The sequence below is a fragment of the Bufo bufo genome, chromosome 10 (assembly GCF_905171765.1).
Source record: "Bufo bufo chromosome 10, aBufBuf1.1, whole genome shotgun sequence".
Classification (NCBI taxonomy): domain Eukaryota; kingdom Metazoa; phylum Chordata; class Amphibia; order Anura; family Bufonidae; genus Bufo; species Bufo bufo.
Window position 1 is genome coordinate 22,508,376 of NC_053398.1, and position 24,850 is coordinate 22,533,225.

The following is a 24,850-nucleotide window of genomic DNA, read 5'->3' on the forward strand; positions in this document are numbered from 1 at the left end:
CTCGATTATAGGTGCAGGTCCTAGTGATAGGCCACCATTGTCTCAGATGGGGAATACCCCTTTAAGGAATATACCTGTAAACTCAGTTGGGTAATTTTATAAAAACAGTTTTCAGATACAATGGGGTTTCACATGCCTGTATGCCACTTACATTTCTTTTCACTGTTCATGCAGGGGGGCATACGAGTATGAATTGACGCTGCGCACCGACCTTTACACCGGCAAGCACACTCAGTGGTTCTACTTCCAGGTGAAGAACACCAGGGGGGGTATTCCTTATCGTTTCACCATCACTAATCTGATGAAGAAAAACAGTCTGTACAATGAAGGAATGAAACCCTTGATGTACTCTGAGCATGATGCTGTACTACGGGGGGAAGGATGGAGAAGGGAAGGGGGAGACATAAAGTACTACAGAAGTTCTCGTTCTCAGGAAGGTGCCACTCTCTACTGCTTGACGTGGACTTTCGAGTTCCCACATAACAATGACACCTGTTACTTTGCTCATTGCTATCCATACACATACTCTGATCTGAGTAGAGATCTTCAGAGGTGGACTTGTGATCCTGCACGTTCCCAGTATTGTAAGCTCCGGGCCTTGTGTAGGAGTCTGGCTGGGAACACTGTCTACTTGTTGACCATCACTTCCCCCTCTATAAACCCGGCATTGGCAGTCAATAAGAAAGCAGTGGTGGTGACGGCAAGGGTGCATCCTGGAGAAACCAATGGCTCATGGATGATGAAAGGCTTCCTGGACTTCATTCTGAGTGACTCTCCCGATGCTCAGCTACTCAGGGACACATTTATCTTTAAAGTTATTCCTATGCTGAACCCCGATGGGGTAATTGTTGGAAACTACCGCTGCTCTCTGTCTGGGAGAGACCTAAATAGAAACTATAGGAGTATGCTGAAAGATTCCTTCCCATCTATATGGCACACTCGGGCTATGGTTAAAAGGTGAGTGCTGACTAAGTGGTAGGTATAGATGAGACCTATCTTACCCAGTCAGTCTGTCATACCAGATATTTGTTATTAAGACATCTAGTCAGTCTTAAAGGGGTTGTGCAGTGCTACCATATTGATACCCTCTCCTCAGGATAAGTCATCAAGATCAGATTGCCGGGAGTCTGACTCTAGGCGCCCCCACTGATCAGCTGTTTGAAGGGGTAGAAGCACTCATGCGAGTGGTGCTGCGTCTTCAAAGTTACCTGCGCGCCATCTGCTTAATTGAGACAGGCAGTTGTAATTAGACCGCGTCCTCTCTACGGAGGAGACGACGAGCAGGTAAATTTGAACAGGAAGCGGCACGGGCGCTGCTGCCCCTTCAAACAGCTGAGAGGCAGGGGAGTTGCAACCCTGCCAATCTGATATTAACAACCTCTCCTGAGGATAGGTCATCAAAAATGTAGCACTACACAACCCATTTAAAGGGCACTTATGAACATAGGACCATCAGAGATGTCTTCAGCTGCCAAGTGCAGCCAGTGTCATAGGTATAAATCTGCTGACAGATGCCCTTTAAGGCCAAATGCACACGGCCGTGGAACACGGACGTGAGCGGTCCGTGGTATCCCGACCTGGCATCCTGCTGACAGCAGCAGCGCACGGCGTCATTGGTTGCTATGAAGCCGTGCGATTCATGCTGCCACTGTTACTACAGTAATACACTCGTATGATCTATACGAGTGTATTACTGTAGTGCAGCGGCGGCACAAAGCAACCAATGACGCTGTGCGCTCCTGCTCTCAGCAGGATGCCAGGCCAGGATACCACGGACGTGTTCCACGGTCGTGTGCATTCAGCCTAAGAATAATCCCAGGCACACTAATCAAAAAAGTTTGCCAACATACTCTGTTAAACATGTCATCACCAATAAGGTGTACATTACATTGCCTATGCAGGGTTCTTCTGCGTCCTGTTCATCCTGGAAGCTGCGGCTGCTTTTCTCAGCCCGTGGAGGGGTCAGCTTGTCTGCCTGCCTGTATCTAACCCTGTACAAGATGTAACATAACACGAACAGTATTGCTTCACTCACAGTCACTCTGATCCCTCCTGGGCTTGACAAAAGGATTTATTATTTCTGTAATGGAGAATAAGGCACCGCCCGGAGTAAGCCGGATACAAGATGTGCTCTTTGACAGATGTACTTTTCATAGGTCTTTCTTAATGTTTTACTCTCATCAGGCTGGTAGCGGAGAGAGAAGTTCTGCTGTACTGCGATTTTCATGGCCACAGTCGTAAGAACAACGTATTCATGTATGGCTGTAACAACAAGGGTCAACCGGAGTCAAAGCTGCACGAGAGAGTCTTCCCTCTGATGTTGAGCAAAAATGCCCCTGAAAAGGTACTGGCACATTTTGTTTTCTGTCCACGGGTATCAGGTCCTTTCCTGTCCCCCGTCCCCCCCCCCCATAATTTAACTTCTTGTGCTAAAGACTTTCTGTTCTTCATTGGAATATTTGTTCCTGGAATGACACGGCTCCGTCCATTGTGCAGGGTGCTTTAACTGCAGTGCCGCTCCCGTTCATATCAGTGGAAGCAGCGGTACAGTAAGTAACTCAGTTCCCTGCACACTGGATGGAGCTATTCTGGCGCTGGAGGTGTGCGGTGTCAACCTCCACTGATCCTGAGGATAGGCCATCAGTATTAAAATCCTGGAATACCCCTTTAAGGGTGGGTTCACACTAGCGTTATGGAGTCCGTTATGGCTTTCCGTTATAACAGGGTTATAACGGAACATAACGGAATCCATAGGATGGAATGCAAAACGGAAGCCTTTAAGAGGCATTCCGTTTTGCTCCATCCTAATAGAAGTCTATGGGAAAACATAACGGATCCGCCTGGGTCCCGTTATGCAAGACGGAAAACAAAAGTCCTGTCGACAGGACTTTGTTTTCCGTCTTGCATAACGGGAACCAGACGGATCTGTTTTGATTCCCATAGACTTCTATTAGAACGGAGAGCAAACGGAATGCCTCTTAAAGGCGTCCGTTTTGCATTCCGTCATAATGCAAGTCTATGGGCAGCAAAACGGATCCGTCCTTCCGTCTTATGGATTCCGTTATGTTCCGTTATAACGGAAAGCCATAACGGACTCAATAACGCTAGTGTGAACCCACCCTAACTATGCAGGATAGGATCAGAAATGCAACATGATGCACAAATGAAGATGGAAGGCTCCCAAATATAACAGAAAAGTATTTTGAAATTAATGAGATCAGAAAAAAGGTAATAGGCATACGTACTCTTAGGCCTTAAAGGGCATCTGTCAGTAGATTTCTACCTATGACACCGGCTGACCTGTTACATGTGAACTTGGCAGCTGAGGGAATCTGTGTTGGTCCCATGTTCATATGTGCTCGCATTGCTGAGAAAAATGATGTTTACTTTAAATATATTCAAATGAGCCTCTAGGAGCAACGGGGTTTGTGGCTGTTACACCTAGAGGCTCTGCTCTCTCTGCAACGGCTGCATCCTCTGCACTTTGATTGACAGAGACACACAGTGAAAACGTGATCACACCTGGCCCTGTCAATCAAAGTGAAGAAGGGGCGGAAGTTGCAGAGAGAGCAGATCCTTTAGGTGTAAAGGTAACGCCCCCGTTGCTCCTAGAGACTGCTGGGAAGCAACGCTTCCTTCCCGACAATCCACTAAATGCGCCTTTATTCCCCTCTCCCCATTCAGAACATGGAAGAGTGTGTAGGGGGTGATCAGGAGAGATAATTGTCATATGAACAGGCATTCGACTGACGGGTATCTCACGTATGTGACCAGCCTTATCCTCGCAGATATTTTTCAAGCTGTAATCGGCCACTCGCAGACTTCTTGGGGCCCTACTCAGATTTATCAGGAAACCAACATACGACATTAAATACCTTATTATGGGGGTAATAGAAGATTATTTCTATGAGAAGGACAATCTGGTAACCATGTGATCTGAAATCCTTCAACATGGTTCGCTGTCGCCATTTTTGGTTGGATTTAAGTGGTGCATATGAAGTCAGGCACGACCTGGGTAGTAGGCGGAGTAGTGAGGCATGGATTTTTTTGTTTTGTTTAAGGAGGTTTAAAAGAAAGAAAGAAAAAAATAAATCATAATTTTATTTAAACCAATAACATGGTATTTCTCCTCTACTATTTTCTGCAGTTTTTTTTTAAGGGCTGTAAGTTCAAAGTGCAGAAAAGCAAAGAAGGAACCGGTCGAATTGTCATGTGGAGGCACGGCATCAGAAACAGCTACACCATGGAGTCCACATTCTGCGGCTCCACACTCGGTCAGTATATGGCACAGTTATACCTTACAATGAACATTCTTGTGATGCATGTGTCCTGGGAAGTAGGGCCTTGTTAAAGGGGTTTTCCAGAATCAACATTTATCAGCGGTTGGGCATCCGCTCTGCTGCCCAGTTTATTGTCTATGGGACAGAATGAGATATCTGAGCTCTGTCGGTAGGTGATTGTCATTTGTGGTTAAACCTCTTTAAATAAATAAATACATTTCAATCGCTTCAATTAAAAAGTCACCTTTTTTATTACTTCCATATGATTTTTGGGGTTCTAAAAAGCCTGTCTATGCTTTTCAGTACTGCCAAAAAAAAAGGTATCCAGACAGACCTTTTCTTTTCATGCCCCATAGAAAAACATTGGTACTATATACAATATTTTTCGCTTTATAAGATGCATCTGTGGATAAGACGCACCCCAGGTTTTAAAGATAAAAAATTCATCAGACCCCCATATCAAATTATCAGAAGATCAAACCGCATTATCAGAGCCTCAGATCTGACCCGCAAGACATTACATCAGACCCCCATATCAGGACATAACATGAGACCTTCATATCAGACCCTCATCAGAACTCCATCAGACCTCATATCAGCCCTTCATTTCAGACCCCCATACTAGACCACCATCAGACCTCAGATCAGCCTTTAAAATGAAAAAACTTCTCTTACCTCTCCTGCGTGGCGGCTCCACTACAGGTCCAGCGGTCTCTTTAGAAGTCGCGCTCCCCTGTCTTTTCCGGCCCGCGCTGCACAGTCGCTCAGGACAGTGCGCGCTCGGCACCAGGAAGGAAGACCAGGGACGGTGACTACAGAAAGCGCTCGCAGAGCTTCACTCCCGTCTCCCGGCACCTAATGCATACTAGTTGGCACTTCCATAATTAAATCGCTCACTAGTATTCGCTTTATAAGACACCCCCCCCCCCCCACCACCACTTTTGAAAGATAAAAAAAAGTGCGTCTTATAAAGGGAAAAATACAGTAATATAAGTGTGGATACTTTTGGTATACTGTGAACTCTGGGGAGTAAAGTCAGTTTTTCTTGAGCCTGTAATGTAAAATGTGCCAAATGTATCAAATGTGACACGTTGTTCAATAAATTTAGTGCATTTTTACAAATAGCACTTTTGTCTAGAGATTGTATACTGTGCCCTACTGGAGTAAAATTGCAACTTATTGAAAAGTCTCTATTGATAAATCTGGTGTGCACTTCATTAACATAACTAAGCAAACAAACACACTTTGCAAAAGTGACATGACCAGCATAAAATCTCAAAAAGCTGCAATTTTTTCACAAAAATGTCCTTGCAGAAAAACTGTGTTTTCTTGCTGCTACATTTCTGGCACAGGGGATTGATACATTTCTCCCTATGACTAAAGTTGGTGTGAACTTAGCCTAAAGTAACACGTCACAACCATCTCATGGTGAAGATCATTACTGTGTCAGACTGGTTGTTTTTTTTTACATAGTTTTTGCTTTTCTTTTACCATAATTATTTTTATCTAATAACCCTACAGCAGACAGAAAGGGCACACATTTTACAACTGAAGACCTCAAATCGATCGGTCACCACTTCTGTGACACTCTGCTGGACTACTGCGATCCTGACAACACTAAGGTAAGATTACAGGAAAATGGAACCTAGTTGCATCTTATTTCTTCTAAGTTCTTCCTGTTTTACGTGCACCTGGTGTCTGTCCTGTGAATAGATTCTCTCCTTCAGTTCAAGGTCTGCTTGTCCGAGCTCCATACTCTTGTGCAGGAGGAAATTAAGGAGAAGTTGAAACGTCTTGGAAGAGATGTCGATTCGGACATGAATTTGAGCGATATTTCACTATCAGACATCGAGTCAAGGTAATAACACAACGCCTAAGGCTACTTTCACACTGGCGTTCGCTTGTGAGATCCGTTTCAGGGCTCTCACAAGCGGCCCAAAACGGATCAGTTCAGCCCCAATGCATTCTGAATGGATAAGGATCCGTTCAGAATGCATCAATTTGACTGCGTTTGGTCTTCGTTGCGTTTTTTAGACGGTCACTAAAACGCAGCTTGCAGCGTTTTGGTGACCGTCTGACTATGCGGAGCCAAACGGATCCGTCCTGACTTACAATGTAAGTCAATGGGGACGGATCCGTTTTTCACTGACACAATATGGTGCAATTGAAAACGGATCCGTCCTCCATTGACTTTCAATCTAAGTCAAGACGGATCCGTTTTGACTTAGACTTTTATTTTATTTTATGAATAATGCAAACGGATCGATTATTAACGGATACAAGCGTTTGCATTATTGGTGCTGATCCGTCTGTGCAGATAAAAAACGGATCCGCACAAAACGCGAGTGTGAAAGATTGCAAGCTTCCGGTAACCTTTCAGCTGGGTTTTCGTATTCAGCTCTTTTGATGCAGTTTTGCAGGAGTGCATTCAATAAAGACCCCCATACATATTAGCATAGAACAGCAGAGGACGGCAGGTTCATCCTACACTCTACTGTGTATGGGGAGATCCTGATTCCCTCCTGACAGATGATGATGTTGGGGGAGGGAAGGATCGGGCAAAATGAATATTTTCGCCCTTTCCTTATGTTCTCCCAGGAGATGAGCCTCTGCCAGAAGTGTCTAGGAGCAGCTTTCTACAGTCTCGGCTGAGCTGAAAGTGTATGTGTATAGGGGAGAGAGTCACTAGAGATGGCTGTCAGCCGAACGAACGGTTGAGTGTGTATACTTAGCTTAAAGGGCTATTCCAGTTACCATAAATATAACTTATGTTTTAGATTAATCCATCATCAATAATTACCTAATATAATGTAAATTTCACATAATTTCCGTTCAGTAGTTTTCGTCCTCTGCTACCCACTGTGCTTCCTCATAAATCAGCATGGCATCGACCTGTAGTTCTGAGCCTTTGTCAGGTCGAGCATGCTCAGTGTGTTGCTATCATTTCTCTAGCTAAATGTCTTGTGAAACAAGGGGCGTGTTAGTTTGCTGGTGATTACTGAGTAGAGGGGACGCGACTGGACGGTATATCAGGCAGCCAATCAATAAACATCAGCACTCACAGCAGGAAAGCTAGGGATTGTGGGGATTGTAGTCTTAGACGTTTTGTGAGGGAAGATCAGGCGCCATGATACTTGGTCTGTTGCAGGCTCACACAGGAGCTAGACAAATGCAAGGTAAATGGAAACTCTGGTTATACAGGTGAAACTCGAAAAATTTGAATATCGTGCAAAGTTCATTTATTTCAGTAATGCAACTTTAAAGGTGAAACTAACACATGAGAGTCATTACATGCAAAGCGAGATATTGCAAGCCTTTATTTGTTATAATTTGGATGATTATGGCTTACAGCTTATGAAACCCCAAAGTCTAAATTTTGAGGTCCCCTTTGCTCAGGGGGTATGGATTAATTAGCGGACTGGAGTGTGACACTTTGAGCCTAGAATATTGAACCTTTTCACAAAATTCTAATTTTAAGCTGCATTAATGCAATTCCTTTTAATTTGCATTACTGAAATAAATGGACTTTTGCACGATATTCAAATTTTTCGAATTTCACCCGTATGTATATGTGTGGGTTCTGGATGGGTCATAGCTTCCAGCATTAATGCAGTTTTAAAAAAAAATTAAGTTACTTTACCGGAATACCCCTTTAAGCTTGTGTCGATGCAGATGATTACGGACTAGGAATTTATCCGTAGGAATGTGTGAGCCAGACTCTTTATGACTGAATTGTCCAAAAATTATTCTATGGTGAAATGAATGAACTTCTCTCTTTCAACATTCAGCACCAGTGGATCCAATAGCTCAGAATCTGATGGACTTCCTGCACATTTACTGCACATAGCCAGTAAGGTGAGCACTATATTTTAGGAAAAACTGCAGATCAGTTATTCACGTATTTTGCTGCGTTTTTTGTGAATACATCCATTCTGGAAGATATGATCACAGCAGCGGAAGAATGAATTGCTTGGGACGCCTGCTGTGTTTCCTGCAATGGTACAAGGAGCAGCTTGTGTGAACTATAAGGTGATGCTCTCTCATTAGGATTCAAATTATCCCTTCTCCAGAATGAAGAAAACTGTGTCCTTCGTGCCACCTGTAGGTAGCTAATAATCTATTCTCAGTATAGGTCATAGGTGGGCGTTTGACACCCGGGACCCCACCAATTAGCTGTTTGAGGAGGCGGCAGCTCTCCAGTGAGTGCCGCGGCCTTCTCACGGCTTACCCTAAGCCAGTGATGTCGCATTCCTCGCTCACGTGGCTTAGGAGCAGCTCAGTCCCATTTGAAGTGAATAGGGCTGGAGTGCAATATCATCAAATATGGCCGCTATACGATGTACGGTGCTGTTAGTGGCACTGGAGTGCCGCAGCATCTTCAAACAGCGGTCCGGGTATAGAACCCTCACTGATTAGATACTGACGATCTATCTTGAAGATAGGTCATCGGTATAAAACAGTCATAAAATCCCTTTAAAGTCCGACCCTTTATAAAGTCTTGAAACATGAGTAGGGACACCTGCCAAACCAGTCGCACCCCTCTGTAGACAGCACTTTGTGAGTTTTCGCTGTCTACACATAAGTGTTGCTGGTTTGACTGATATCTCTGGTGTGTTTCAAGGCTGTATAAAGGGTGGGACATTGACAGGTAGTCACCTATAGGTGACCCTACAGAGAGGTTTCTTCCTTCAGGAGAAGGGCTATTTTGCATACTTTTTCCCAGGAAATATTGCCCTTAAAGGCTCCCCCATAACGGAGTCCTTATTCACACATCAGTGTTTGATCAGTGATTTCCATCAATGATTTTGAGCCAAAATCAGGTGTAGGTCAAAACAGATGAGGTGCAGAACTTTCCATTTATACCTTATCTCTGTGTAGGTTCCGCTGCTGGTTTTTACTTATAATCACTGATGCAAAACACTGTGTGAATAAGGCCCAATGCCTTATTCACACAGTCAGTGCTCGGTCAACGTTTTCCATCAGTGATTGTGAGCCAAAACCGGGATTGACGCCTACACAGAGGGAAAGATCTGTACCTGTTCTGTGTTTAGACCCGCATCTGGTTTTGGTTGAAAATCACTGACTGTGTGAATAAGGCTACATGCACACGACCATATGTGTTCTGCAGTCCGCAAATTGCGGATCCGCAGAAAAAAAACACATCCGTGTGCCATCAGTTTTTTTTTTTTGCGGATCCATTGTAACAATGCCTAAAACGGCCAAGAATAGGACATGTTCAATTTTTTTTGCAGGGCTACGGAACGGACATACGGATGTGGATAGCACACGGTGTGCTCTCCGCAATTTTTGCGGACCCATTGAAATGAATGGGTCCGCATCCAAACCACAATAAAAACGGAACACACACGGAAACAAAATACGTTCGTGTGCATGAGGCCCTAGGCATAAGGCTTATTTGCCTCAGTACATATGTGCCAATTACCTGATGATCATCTTTTTTCCTCACTGGCCCTTTAGTGATCTGTACTTGATGATCATTGAAAGCTCATCAGTATTACTCCTCTGCACAACCCTTTAAAAAGGTACCGCTATCCTGCAGAGAGCGCAAAGCTGAATTGTTATTACTGGGTGCTTGCTGACCTATGACCTGTTACTCCATCAGCAACCATTCATTTACTGATGTTTTGTATTCACTGCCTAATCGCCTCCTCTTCAGTTTTCTCAGAAGAAAAAACGATTGAGGTCTCGCAAGGAGAGGAACCACATGTATCAGAAACGCAGTTCCAAACACAAGCCAAAGTCACGTGACGATACGGTAAAAATCGAATTTCCACTTAGAAGAGAAAAATAGAAGTACTTTGTCTTTAGTCTCATTAGCCAGATTGTTTTTATGGACTTGTAGAACGCAGTGTTGTATATGAGGGAATTGTATTCATGGTAATTCCTACTATCGGTATAGTACATTACAGCCTGTATTCTGCTGATGGACTCATAGGGCGATTGCTTGGATTTTCTTTTCTCAATATAATGGCTCCAGGTTTTAATATTTTATATAGCAAATGTGAAGATCTGCTGTCGCTTACCAACATATTCATAACTGGAGTTCAGCAGACATTGCTACATAACGCATCTTATCCTTTTGGTAAATACATTGATGGTGCCTTTTGTTCTGCAGATTGATGGGTCTGAACCCCAGTATCTTCTATGAATGGCCTCTCTTAAAGGGGTTGTCTGGTTTAAAGAGGATACTGGACAACTCAAGGGATCGAACTGTTTCGAAGAATAGATGAATACCTACCTGACAGATCCCCTTTAGTTTTCCTGGCTGCAGTGGTGACATCACATCAACAACATGTGACCAATTCAGCCAATCATCTGCTTCAGCAGTGCACTGGCTGCAGCAGTCATGTGGTGTCTACGTGGTGTCACCACTGCAGCCGGGAAAACAAAGCTCTGCCAGGAGAATAGGCGCGGGGGATCTTTTAGGTAAGTGATTATCTGTTCTTTATTATTGATCGATCCTCTGAGTTGTTTAGTTTCCTCGTGAAACCAGATTTATTTCTCTTGCTTATTTCGCTTTTTCACAGCGCTGTACAGAGATTGCCACTGCTCACGTTGGTCCATGGGTCTCACAATCTAATTTTTAACCCTGACCCTAACTCAAACCCACTAGGGCCAGTTTCATAGAAGGAGAAATGTGGGCAGCATGTCCTGTACATTTTGCCTTATTTATTAATAAATCCTTGCCTCTCATCACAATGTCTCATTCTCATAGGACGTTACTGAGCCATCTAACCAAACGGCCAAATCCACACCCTCAAAAAGTTCTGGCAAAATAGATCTAGAGAAAAAAAAACGGAAGGTAAGTGATCATTCAGCTTCTAAATGTATAGTCTATGTACTTTTGTGCTCACAATATTTTGTATACGAGAAACTACTGTTCCCCTAAAAATAGCACCCCCCTGGTTTGTGCCTGGTATTGCAGTTTAGCCCTATTCACTTAAAAGGTGCTGAGGTGTAATAGCAGACCATAACCTTGAAAACCTCCTCTGGAAACAACCCATTAGACCGTAGCAATGGGATGAGGGTCAGTCCACTACATGGCAGGTTCCTGGGGCCCACAGCAGTTCAGATTATGGGCAACAGCTGTTACCCAAGAAGGAGTTCTGTACTGCACTCCTCACGGTGGTTACATGGTGTGCTGGATAATTTTGCCCTAGGTTTCTAAAGGTTCCTCTACATGTGACGACAGAGCAGCAGATTATCGTGAGGGAAGCGTTCCTTCCCGCCAATCTGCTGCTCGCTGGTGGAGGAGACCGCTGTATTTACATGCAGTGATCTCCTCCAGAGATGGGGAGGAGCGATCGCTAATGCCATCCCTGTTCCGCAAACTGAATTGTTGTTTTCCGGCAAACAACAATTTTTTTAGTACGCACAAACGATCGGCTTACCCGATTCGGATTTGCTCGTTCATCGGGTAATTGGCAGTACATTTACACTGCCAGATAATTGCTCATTTGTTAGCGATTATCTTTAAGATTCTCCGTCTGTGTAAAGAGCTCTTAAAGGGCTTTTAATATTCATAATCTATCCTCAGGATAGGTCATCAATATCAGATGGGTGGGGGCCCAACACCCAGCACCCCTGCCGATCAGCTGTATGAGGAGACAGCGCGCCAAGTGTGCACGTGCCGTCTCCCTTCCTGCTGCTGTCCATGGCAAAGCAACCACAGAGCGGGAAGAGAGAGACGGGAGACTGCACGTACGCCCTGCACACACAGCCTCCTCATACAGCTGATCGGCGGGGGTGTCGGACCCCCGCTGATCTATTGATGACTTATTCTGAGGATAGGTCATCAATATTAAAAGCCCAGAAAACCTCTTTAAGGCTGCCTTATATTTTTTTTGTCAGGTGAAGTCCCATGAAAGCTCCTTATCACAACCTGATGTGGTGCAGACATCTACAGTGCAAATGTCAGGTACGTCAAAAAAGAAACCGACTCCTTTTGAAAAGCTTCTTCAGATAATAAATGTCTTCATTTGCGACTTCCAGAAAAACCCACCCTTTCCTTCTCCCGCAAGCCAGAATCTATCTCTGTGAAGACCCAGCTGATCAACAGACTCCCAACCTCCTTTGTTGGTGAGTCAGCTGCCCTTGTGTACCAGGTACCTGCGTGGTCTCCTATGGTGAACTAAATCTAGGTTGTGATAGAACATGTACCAGAGATGGCCAATTTTTGTCCTTCAGGAGATTTCTCCTCCATTGATCATGTGTGTCCTCGTCATGGCACGGTAAAGTCCCGTGAGCCTGCTGGTGGAAATCGCCTTCCTCTCATCATTACAGTCATTCAACGTGCCAACTTACCCCCGATCTCCAAAGACGACTCCTCTATCAAACAGCACCCACCACCTTTCCACGCCATGCTCAATTACAACAATGACAAAAGCCAAGTATCTGATCACGTTCTGAAAAGAGGTACGTGCATCTTCTGGTCACAATTTGGAACACAGTAAGGCAATGTTCACATTACGTGTTTAGCGGGTTTGTCATACTATATCTCCAGTGGAAGGTATTAAATTACACATAGACTTACATTGTCGAAAGTCGATTTTTCTTTACGGGATGCCTTTTCATAGAAAATAATTGTCTACTACACTTTCCTGTGCAAAAAAGGTATTCAGACACATTTCTACTTGAGGAGGCCTCCGTTGGGTGAATGGAGCCTTTTGCATATACGTCTGGAGTTCTTCCCAGTGTGTCACCATGCGTAGGACCCTAGCTTGATGTGAACAGGTCACAAAGTATTTACATGTGCATTTCTATCATATCTCCATACAACCAGCATATGAATCCTCATCCTGGTCATTGCTCCATTCTGCCTTAGTGGCCAACTATACACCAAGAAGCACTGATGTCTGGCACAGATGCAGCCGACTAAAGACCTCTTTACACGGGACAACTTTGTAGGCAATTATCAGGAACGAACCATTTTTTCCCAATAATTGCCAGAGGGCAATGCTGCAATCATCTCCTCTTCTTGGGGACTCGTCCCCATATAGACTCATTGGGGAAGATTTATAAAACTGGTGTAAAGTAGAATTGACTTAGATACCTAAAGCAACCAATCATATTCCACCTTTCATTTTTCACAGCTCCTTTTGGAGAATGAAAGGTGGAATCTGATTGGCTGCTTTAATAAATCTCCCCCATTGTTTCTGGGCAGCAGATTCCTGTTTACACTAGAGTTGTTGCGATACCAAATTTTTTATTCGGTTTCGATACCATAAAAAAGTATTGCGATATTCGATACCACGCGAAAAAATTAAACCAAAAAAGCCACGTGCATTCTGCATTTAAAAAAATGGCGAATTGCGCAGTTTTTATTTATTTTTTCTGTTCCGGCGTGCACCGCATAGATTTTTTTCATATTTTAATAGTTTGGACTTTTCTGACGTGGCGATATGTAATGTTTATTTATTGTTTATACATTTTATATGTGAAATTGGGAAAGGGGGTGATTCATATATAATATTTTGGTGGGTTTTGTTTAACTTTTTTTTTATTTTATTTTTTACACTTTTTATTTAATAACTATTTCCCTCCCTTAGGGGCTAGAACCTGATAGATCTCTATCAGGGTGAAAATGACTTTACACTCTCCCTGCTGCTCTGTGCACACAGCATCAGGGATGTTACCATGGCAGCCAGGGCTTCAGTAGCGTCCTGGCTGCCATGGTAACCGATCGGAGCCCCAGGCTTACACTGCTGGGGCTCCGATCAGAAGCTGCCACTGCACCACCAATGAGGGGGAGGGGAGAGGACCCTGTGGCAACTGCCACCAATGATTTTAATACTGGGTGGAGGGGGCACTGCGCCACCAGTGATAATTAACCATTAATACAGGAGGCAGGTACTGGCAGATCAGCGGCAGTTAACCCCTCAGGTGCCGCTTATCGCAGCTCCCTGTCAGGGGCAGGGTGCCGGCAATGCGATTCTGCTGCCGCCACCCGCCTCCTGTATTATGTGTTAAAGTCTGGACCCATAAAGTAGTCTTTAAGTATTAGGCTACACAGAGCGGCGCCCAGAGATGTCCCAGCACTTACCATTGTTCCTGGGGCCGCTCCGTTCGCCCGCAGTGCCCCATTACTGTCTCCTCTCCTGCTCCATATGCCAATTACTATCGGAGCAATGGGGAGGAGACATCAGCTACTCTAGTGAGCGTTCCTTCTCCCTGGCTGTAGCGCTGTCCAATCGCAGCGCAGGGAGAAGGAACACCCACTAGAGAAGCTGATGTCTCCTCCCAATTGTTCCGATAGTAATTAGCATATGGAGCAGGAAAGGAGACAGTAATGGGGCACTGCGGGCGAACGGAGCGGCGCCCAGGAATAATGGTAAGTGCTGGGACATCTCTGGGCGCCGCTCTGTGTAGGAAAAGTCCTATCATTGGTGGTGCAGTGCGCCCGCCTCTCTCTCCTTTCATTGGTGGCAGCAGCAGAACAGGGGGGAGGGAGAGACTGCTTCCTTCTCCCCTGTGCTGCTGAGAGAACCTGAGCGCACTCACAGCAGCGCGCTCATGTTCAGAGATACTACAGTAGACTGCGCAGCCCAGTATCGAAAAAATGGAAATCCCGGTAAGATACCCGCAACAACCCTAGTTTACACAGGATGATCTGATGTCCAGAAACAGAGATTTTTATAACTGCATCAATGATGATTTCACCCGATGAATGAGCCTTTGCTCTTTTATCGTAAGGCCCCCACCACCATGCACATTTGGTAGTATTGGTGCATTATATAAGAGTGGCTGTGTTCACAATGCCACAGTGATTATTAACCCCATGTTGCATTGTCCTGATCTTTCTTGTCCATATACCACTGATATAATGACTATGTTTAATCTACAGTATTGCTTGTGGCTAGAACTTCATAATGATTTTGTGGGCGTGTACAAGAATTTGTAATTTATCATGGTTGTGCATGATCCTGCTTTCCATAAGTTGCATATGGCCCTTGCCTGAACTAAAGAACATTTTGGAAAGATGTTACCTCTCTAATTTAAATCTATCTATCTCTTGTTTAGAAAAGTCCTTTACATCTCGGCCTCTTATACCAGCTGTGGGAACAAAGCCATATAGGTAAGACGTCTTCATGTCCTATTCGAGGTGGACAACGATTTAAAAAGAACACAGTCAGGATTCATGTAATCAATCACTAGAATCGATTTTTACTAAAGTTACCAATGGATGTTATTCCATCTGATCTTTTTGGGTCATCAATCAATAGGAGATGATCATTGGATCTCCAGAGGTTCTGGGTTTATAATGTCTTGTATAAATTTTAAATTTTTAGTTTTGCATCAACTCTGGAGAGGCAGAAACACTTAGAAACATCTACAGTTGATCTGCAGCTGAGCCTTAGTCCTGTGGTCCGGAGAAACAGCCGGCTGCGCCAGGAATCACTGATGGCTCTGGTGACTTCAGGTAAATGTCCATTCTCTGCAAATAGTTTTGTCATATCTGTCATGGATTTTATTAAAGTAAGCAACTCTCTACCATGTGTGTAATTCCTTCACATACCTGACTGTCCTGCTGCTTTTGAAATAGATCAGATAGTACACTGTTCTTGGCTGTGTCGACTCTCCCGCCTTTCTCTCGGTGTTAGAGATAGCAGGGAGGGGGAGGAGGTTGTACATGGCAGATCAGAGACTGGTGAGGTTGGAAATGTCCTGGTTTTGAGAGCAAGCAGATCACACAGGCTGTAGATAGTAAGTAAAACACACAAGGCTGTTTGCAGAGGGAAGAGTTGGAATCCTATATGTTGTGTACAAGTGTAGTGGGAAAGTTTAGCTCCTACAGCAAACTCTTTGGGTTATGGGGAATCACGCTTTGGTTAGTATCAATGACTGCCAGTACAAGTGCAAGGAGATCCCTCATGAGCTGTAGAAAGGACAATCAGTCCAGGAAAGAAGTTGTGCTAATACATGAGAGTTAGTGAAGAGAGCAGTGTCCTGGACACACAAGCCTCACACCCAGCAGGAAATTCTGGAATAGACACATCCATGTTAGAAAAAATGGATTTTGTACTTGCCGTAAAATCCTTTTCTCGTTCGATGCATTGGGGGACACGGCACCATGGGTATATGCCCAGCTGACACTAGAAAGAAAAAGTGTTGGCTCTGCCCAGATGGGCTTCACCCTCTGCACAGACACCAAACTAACCAGTTGGTCCGAAAGCAGTAGAAGCATAAAAAAAAACAGACTAAGGCTTCCAGAGAACAAGGATATTCATACCTTTTCCAACACTTTGGTGGGTGGCACGGTAGGACTGTGGCAATCTATCAGTAGGTCTGGTGTGCTGTTTGAGGGCACCTCACCTCTGCTACCAGCTTCTCTCTTACCTCATATAGTACAACAAGACATTGTCTCTATGAGATAATTTTGGTCAAAATTGCGAGACATAAATATCACAACATGTATGCCTGCTGACAGGATACCAGACCACAACATGCTACAGACGCAGATGAAGTCCCTAAACATACATTTCCTACAATATGAACACTTTAGAGCAAAATGTGCACTATTCTCATTATCAAAAACGGTCTCTAGACAATAGTCATGGTTTGAACAGCTGATTCTACTCCATAAAACCACTAAACAAAGATGGTCATCGGTTTACTCCCATCTACTATTAACTTCCTCTGCTGAATCCCCAGACTTCTTACAGGCTTGGGAAAAGGAGTTGGACGTGAAGCTCTCAGGCCAAGATAGGCAGTTCATTCTGATTCACTCACATGGCTTTTCACCATGCATCAAACTACAAGAAAACCATTATAAGTGTCGGTTGTACAAGACACCTGAACTGTTATTTAAAATGGGCCTCTCAGACACAAACTTATGTTGGAGGTGCCATGAGAATATAGGATCTCTGAGGCACATATGGTGGTCTTGCCCGGTGGTTAGCTCCTTCTGGACAATAGTTCAGAAATATATGAATGCTCTAAGTTCCCTAGAATTCACTGTTACGGAAGGTTTGGTACTTTTGGCCCAACCCATTGAACAGTTCCGCCCATCTCGTGGCTCGTTACTGACACACCGATCAGCTGCAGCCAAAGGTTTTATTCCTCTACTATGGTTACAACCACTCCCTCCTTCGGAACAACAATGGGTTCAGAAGGTACATCAATTGTGTCGCATGGAGGAGCTGACGCATTAGTAAGAACTTGGGAACCAATGGCTATGTTACACCAACAATAATTGATCATTTGTACTAATGTCTACATCTAATCTTTTGACCGCGATATAGATAGAAACATTTACTTGTCCTCCCAATTTGCTATCACCGACCTGAGGGAATCCATGCAAAAGTGGCGGACACGGACGAAATAATTGAGCACCTTCAGATCCAAAATGGGGCCAGAGAACCGTCCTTCTTGGGAACAGTGAAGAGGTTTGAGTAAAACCCCTGAAAACGTTCCGATGTCGGGACGGGAACAATCACTCCGTGAGCGTGAAGTGAATGAATGGCCTGAAAAAAAAGCGCCCCCCCCCCCCCCCCCCCCCACCCGGGAGGGGGACCTGGGCGGTGACAACTGGAAGAACTGGCCTGTGGGAAGGGGCGGAGAATTCTATCTTGTATCCGGAGGACACAACCTCCAGAACCCAGGCGTTTCCCACGCTCACGCTCCATTGCTCCTGAAAGGAGAGCAACCGACCCCCCTTCCCCCCCACTCGAGGAGGCAACTCGAGCGGGGGAAACCCGTCATGCAGAGAACTGCTTTGCAGACTGGGGTTTGGAAGGCTTAGGGCGGGCGTGCCAGGAGGGCTTGGCCTTGAAGGAAGGCCGAACCGTCTTTTTATCCTGACGGGAAGAGGAATCCCAAAAGGAACAAAAGCGCTGAGATTGCGATGCAGACATAGGACGACGGCGGGGCCGGTTCTGGGGCAGGAGAGAAATTTTCACACCCATGGCCTCAGAAATAAGCTCCTCCAAGCATTTCCCGAAAAGTCTACCACCCAGGAAAGAGACATGAGCGCCTTTTTGGAGGTGGCATCCGCTGCCCAGGCACGAAGCCAAACAGTGTGGTGGATGGCCACCGAGCTGGCAGCCGCACTGCTAGAGCGGCGTGCCGATTCCAGGGAAGCATCACAAAGATACCGGGATGCCTGGAGAAGATGAGAAGCAAGGAGATGGAGCTCTCTCTGATTAGGATTCCTGGGGTAAAGACCGAACAAGCTGTTTGGCCCATACCACACAGGCCTTAGCCACCAATGACACAGCAAAGGCGGGACGTATAGGGGAACCCACTGCGACAAATGCAGACATGGACAATGAGTCAATCTTCTTGTCCAACGGATCAGACAAGGAAGCCACGTCGGCCAAAGGAAGGGTGGTAGCCTTAGCAAGTCGGGCCACTTTTGGGTCTACCTGAGAAGGGACAGACCACATAGAAATGGACTCCTCGGAAAAGGAAAAGAGGATGTCCGAGCTCTTGGCGGGCTGAAGACGCCTATCCGGATGATGCCACTCCTTGGCCAAGAGTGCGTCCAGATCCGCATGGTTAGGGAAAACCAAAGCGGGATGCCTGGAACGGCAGAATGATATGGATTCCTGAGCCGAAGAGGAGGGGTCTTCCTGCACGTGGAGAGCATCCCTAACTGACCTGATGAGATCCTGCATGGCCGCAGACAGGGCTGTGCTCTGCTCCGATACGGAATCTGAGTCAGAGGTGTCCCCCAAGGCGGCGGAAGGTGCGGCAGGGGAGGATTCGTCGCCAGCCTCAGACATCTCCTGGGAGTGACCCGAGGAGGAACGGCACATGGTTGTGACAACCCAAGGTCGTTTGCGGGACCTGGTGTCTGAACGTGAGCGTGCCCTGTCCGCTGAGGAGTCCCTGGGAGGGACAGAGGCGGCTGCAGTTTGGGCAGGCAAGCGGTTCAGCGAATCAACCATGGATTGGGAGTCAGGCAAGGTTCCCTATGGCTTGGGACAGGGAGGCAGCCCTTCCAGGAGGAACAGACACAGAAGGGGTAGTCAGGGCATCCTGAGAGTTTCTGGGGGCAAGGCACTGCGCACAAACAGGTTCAGGTTGACCGCATGGCAACTTTTTATTACAACAGGCGCACGTATAATACGTGGCGACCCCGAGGGTGGTCTGGGGATGGGAGTCTTCTCTGGAAGAGGACATGAGGGCTGATTGGGTGCTTGAAAAAAGCCAGCTAGAGGCTGTCCTACCGGACCCCAGGTGCTGTGTCCCCGAAGAGGTGCTGCAGCAGTCGCAGGAGCGTGCCAGGAAGGCTGCAGGGGGATCTGCAGAGCATCCCTAAGGAGTGCTGACAAAATGGAGGCCCAGAAGAAAAGCAGGCAAGAAAGTAGGCAAAACTCTGCCCACCGCAAAAGCCTGCGCTAAACTGGGATAGGAGGGGAAGGAGACCCCTCCCAAGAGCCGAGGGAAGCGGGGAGGGGCCAAGGAAAAAGCCCGGGAAGCAAGGGGGGGGGGGGGGCGGGAAGGATGCGGTCTGGGCGAAGAAAAAGCTGGGGCCTCCATTAATGGCGCGGCCGGGAAAGGAGGAGGAGGAACAGAGGGAGAGGGGGGCTCCTGGGGAGAAGCGACGCTCAGGGAGGAAAAAATCGGGGCAAACAAAGCACCAGGGGCCAGAGGACAGGGCAGGAAAGATGCAGCCTAGTAAAAGAAGGCCCGGGAGATGAAGCACCAGGGGCCCGAACAAATAAAGAGGGGGGGGAACAAGGGCCCCCCCAAATGTGGAGAGTAGACTCCCCCCAACCCCCTTCAGGAGAAACAGGGGTACCTGACAGGCTCCCTGAATAAGAACTCCCACCCCCAGACTGGAGAAGGGGAACTACTCTTAAAACCCATGGGACAGGGACGAAGGGGACAGGGGAGAATACTCACTGTCCGGAGTCTTCAGGCGAAGCAGGGTCACCTCTTCGGCAAACTCGTCACAGATGTGAGATAGCCGGGATGCAGTATGGGGGACTGGGTGACCAGCGAGGTACACAGAGTACGCGCCCGCAGGGGCTGCAACTAAAGTGGATATCCACGATGGAGCCCCATCCTGCAGCAGGCCGAGACCTGCAGAAGAGAAGAAGAAAAAAAGCAGCAAGACCTGCAAAAAAAAAAACAGAGCAGGTCATGTCTGCCTCCTAAGGACACTAGACTAAAACTGGTTAGGTTGGTGTCTGTGCAGAGGGTATAGCCCATCTGGGTGGAGCCAACACTTTTTATTTCTAGTGGCAGCTGGGCATATACCCATGGTGCTGTGTCCCCCAATGCCATTCATGAGAAAGTCTGAAACTAAGAGCAGGTTGCAAACTGAATGTCAGGGGATCTCAAAAGTTGTAGTCTGAAACTTAGTGCTACTTTCTTTTTTACCCGAGGTAACCACTAACCCCTGCTGATCAGCGGTTTGAGAAGACGCTGGCAGTAGCGCCTAGACTACTGCTTCCCCTAAACCAGTGACATCACATTCATTGCTCACATGGCCTATGCGCAGCTCATAAGTGAATGGGGCTGTGCGGTGATACCAAACACAGCCGCTATACAATGTACAGAGCTGTGCTTGGTAAGCATGGAGGGGGCCGTGCCTTCTCAAACAGCTGATAGGCAGGAGTCCTGGGTCTCAGAACCCCACCAATCAGATATTGATAGCCTATGCAGAGGATAGGTCATCCATTATAAAGTCTCAGAAAACCCTTTTAATGCTTGTTTTGCTGAAAACTATCCACCACATGTACACTCGGCTGTGGAATAAGCCGCCCCCAGAGTCCTCTGGTGCAACTTGTCTCCTTTAAACACAAAGATCGGGCATGTTGTAATCTAACAGAACTATTTTTCTGTCCCTCTCTCTGCTTGCGTTAGGAGCTCCCCATACACTTTATATGGTTGGCCGGTCCTGCCCGTCCATGCGTTCGACCAGTTTAAGCCCCACACTTCACACTACTTTACAGTATGCTTTTGTGTAGAAAAGGGTTGAGATGGATCCCAGTCATCTCTATGGGTCCTAACTCTACCAATGTCCATGTTGCAGACTTTTTGGATAACTTCCCGTCGAAAGCAAAGAAGGATATTTCAAACCCAGCAAGATCATTGCAAAAGATTAAGAAGTCAGACTCCTTCACCACAAGCGCCTCAGAAGACATGGCATTTACCAAGGTAAAAGGAAATTATGCACACAACCGTTGCGTACGGAAGCTGCCCATGTGCCTTCCGCAATTTACGGAACGGGCGGCCCATTGTAGTAATGCCTATTCTTGTCTGCAAAACGGACAAAAATAGGACATGCTATGTTTTTTTTTGCGGGGCCTCGGAACGGAGCAACGGATGCGGACAGCACATGGAGTGCTGTCCGCATCTTTTGCGGCCCCATTGAAGTGAATGGGTACACACCCGAGCAAAAACTGCGGCTCGGATGCGGACCCGAAAAACGGTTGTGTGCATGAGGCCTAAAACAGATCCTCCTATGTGAGTGCTGGGTCTCTTTTCAGGCCCTATAATTTACTGAACACAGATCCCTGCACAAAAGAGAAGGGTTCAACAAACAGAGTGCACGTGGCTGGTACCCGTATATTGCAGCCCCTCTGTTTGCAGCCCGCCATACGGGCACAGGCCGCACGCATCTGTGTGCATGAGCCCTTAAGATCTGACAGGGAACAGCCTGCTGGACGCTACATGAATGCACAACGGTCCCGTTAACTATAATGGGTCCCCGCCGCAACCTGGCAAATATGCAGAGAATCAGCCGGACAAATATTGCTGCGCACAGTGGTTTTTGTCTGGCCAATTCTCTGCATATTTGCTTCATCTCCGCCAGTCCCCATTATAGATGTCGGCATTCAGAGGTGTTCCCTGTTTGATCTTTTTAACACTAGTGTGAAACCATCCTTAGGCGCACAACCCTATGAGATGAGCGATTCTACTCGTGATTACAGGTCCCCTTTTTTCTACTTTTTGTTTCAGCATCCGGCAGTGTAATAAGAGCTGCATCCGATTTTCTAAAACCACCCAAATTCCCGGCATCGGTAAGAACAGGCTGTGAAGACTAAATCCACACAAGCTGCTGCGTTCATCTCAATCATGCACACATCTCCTGGTATTGTTCTAAATCATTGCACTGACAATACCTGTATTCAGTTTGCTGTTAAATACATTTCTATAAAGTATTATTTGTACGGAGCAGTGGTGACTAATGTCCATCATTTCATACGTGAGGCCCAGTATGCAAGTCAATACGCACTAGGTGTACGGCCACAAGTCTAGAAGCTGGAACAAGTGGATTAAAAACAAAAAGAGGTTAAATCGTATCTGTCCTTTATAATTTCTCAAACTACTGAAGCCGCTACTAATTTTGGCTTCAAAAACTGCATTAAAAAAAAAAACGTTTAGGGTATTCAGACTCTAAACTGGAGCAAAACCAGAGCAGCAAAAAGTGCTGCAGTTCTTCATAAAAGGATATAAGGGGGAAAACAGCTGAACTGGAACGCTCCTTTCCCTATTTCCTCCTATAGCAGGGATCAGCAACTACAACTCCCAGCAGGCACACCTGCTCAACTGTACAGAGTTGATATTGATTTTCCAGCTCACCTTATAAATCCTACCCCATGTGCACGGAACAAAGCAGGTTAGTCCTCAGATCATGGATAGTAAGATGGTTCCAGCACTCATGATGTAGTTCTGTTGCACATTTCTTTATTTCGTGGTAACCAAATAACATGGGGACAAATCCTTTCACTTAAGAACAGTTGCCCGGCTGTAGTCTGAACTCCCACAGAAATAAATGGAGCATGCTGGGAATTGTAGTTTCACAACATTGCTGATCCCTGTCCTATAGACTTGCTTGCTACAGTGTGCACGTACCCAAAATATTTGTTCCATGTATCTGAATGGAGTTGTTTCTGCTGCATAGGCTTCAAGGATTTTTACAATTGAGATGTATGAACCAGAAATCTGCCACGTACCCCTCAGGCCCTATTCAGACAGCCGTAACGCACCTGTATTATATAAGAAACACATTAACCTTCTGAACCTGTTCTTAGCATAAAAACTAGATTTTTGTACTTACCGTAAAATCAGTTTCTCTTCCGTTCATTGGGGAACACAGGCATTGACCGTGGGTATAGCTTTTGCCGCTAGGAGGCGGACACTAAGCACACAAAGTGTGAGCTCATCCTCTTCAGCTATATCCTTCCTACAGGGACTAAGCTAAATCAGTTAGTGCAAAAGCAGTAGGAGAAGCAAGACAAAAAGAAAATCACACTATGTAAAACTAGGGCTGAAACTATTACTCGATTGAATAGAGTAATTCGACACAAAAAAATCCTCGATGCAAATTTTTTGCATCGAGGATTCGTTTGTGTCATGTGACCACGGAGCGGGAGTTTAGCGCTTGCTATTACTTACTGCTCTATGGTCACCCGCCGGCCCCACACCACGCTGCACTTTCAGCTCTGACACATACGTGCACTATGACCCGACGCTGTGTGACGTCAGGACTACATTGCAGCGCAGGGAGAAGAAGACTGAGGAGCTGTGGGGCGGCGCCCCTACAGGAAAGGTAAGTACTGGCACCACTTAGGGGGGCAAGCTGATGGCACTGGGGGAACGGAGCTGATGGCACTGGGGGATAGTGGAGCTGAGGGGGAACTGATGCACTTGGGCTGATCGCACAGGGGGGGAACGAAGGGTGTTGGGTACTGTGGCAGGGGGTCTGATGAGTTTTTATTAAGGAAAACAGTCTTAATTAATTTCTTCTTATTAGAGTACTCGATTCATCGTAAAAAATAATCAGTAGAATACTCTATTACTAATATAATCGTTTACTGCAGCCCTAGTAGAAACCCAGAAACACACAGGTCCGAAAAGGCCCTTAAACTAAGAAATGGGTGGGAGCTGTGTCCCCCCCGGAAGAGAAACAGATTTTACAGTAAGTACAAAAATCGAGTTCTCTCATCCGTCTCATTGGGAGGACACATGCTTGACCTTGGGACATTACAGAGCAGTCCCCAAAGGGTGGGCATAACAAATAACCCTCCCGTCAATCAGAGAATTGCCGTATGCAAAACTCTACGCCCCAGAGAGCAGGTCGCCGCCTTGCATACCTGAAGGGCCGAAGCCCCGTAATGCACCGCCCAAGAGGCCCCCACTGCCCGAGCCGAATGAGCAGTCACCCGGAAGGGCGGGGCCCGGTCCTTAACGCAGTACGCTTCCACAATAACCAAACAAATCCATCGGGAAATTAAAGTCTTTGACGCTGCCGGCCCTTGTCTCGGCCCTTCCGGAATCACGAATAGGGAATCCGTCCGCCGGACAGATAGACCTGAACGGCTCGTACAAAATCCAGGGTATGGAGAGACTGCTCCCGAGGATGAGACTGCCCAGACAAAATGAAGGGAGAATAATCTCCTCATTTTAGATGGAATGCCGACACCACCTTCAGCAGGAAGGACTTCACAGGGTGAAGGACCACCTTATCCTGATGGAGGATCAAGAAAGGCGACCGACATGACAGAGCCACGAGTTCTGACACTCTACGGACAGAAGTAATTGCAACCAAAAAAGCCACCTTATAAGACAGGAAGCGCAGAGACACCTGCTGC

The 24,850-nt window shown here is 46.3% G+C and overlaps 1 protein-coding gene across 2 annotated transcripts in view; it reads left to right on the forward strand.

The window, feature by feature from the left end:
• The window catches only part of AGBL2 (AGBL carboxypeptidase 2), a 41,369-nt gene extending 18,941 nt beyond the window's left edge, over positions 1 to 22,428 (forward strand). Inside the window, exons 8-22 of one of the 2 annotated variants that reach the window (XM_040409241.1) lie at positions 175 to 957; positions 2,185 to 2,344; positions 4,148 to 4,274; positions 5,802 to 5,902; positions 6,008 to 6,138; positions 8,069 to 8,135; positions 9,958 to 10,056; positions 11,017 to 11,103; positions 12,153 to 12,219; positions 12,294 to 12,380; positions 12,489 to 12,716; positions 15,321 to 15,375; positions 15,590 to 15,720; positions 21,286 to 21,410; positions 22,215 to 22,428. In XM_040409241.1, coding sequence (XP_040265175.1) covers positions 175 to 957; positions 2,185 to 2,344; positions 4,148 to 4,274; positions 5,802 to 5,902; positions 6,008 to 6,138; positions 8,069 to 8,135; positions 9,958 to 10,056; positions 11,017 to 11,103; positions 12,153 to 12,219; positions 12,294 to 12,380; positions 12,489 to 12,716; positions 15,321 to 15,375; positions 15,590 to 15,720; positions 21,286 to 21,410; positions 22,215 to 22,229 — 2,263 coding nt within the window. In that variant the 3' untranslated portion in view covers positions 22,230 to 22,428. Of the gene's footprint in view, positions 1 to 174; positions 958 to 2,184; positions 2,345 to 4,147; positions 4,275 to 5,801; positions 5,903 to 6,007; positions 6,139 to 8,068; positions 8,136 to 9,957; positions 10,057 to 11,016; positions 11,104 to 12,152; positions 12,220 to 12,293; positions 12,407 to 12,488; positions 12,717 to 15,320; positions 15,376 to 15,589; positions 15,721 to 21,285; positions 21,411 to 22,214 lie in introns of those variants that run through there. The other variant, XM_040409242.1, reaches the window with a different exon arrangement.
• Positions 22,429 to 24,850: the final 2,422 nt, after the last annotated feature.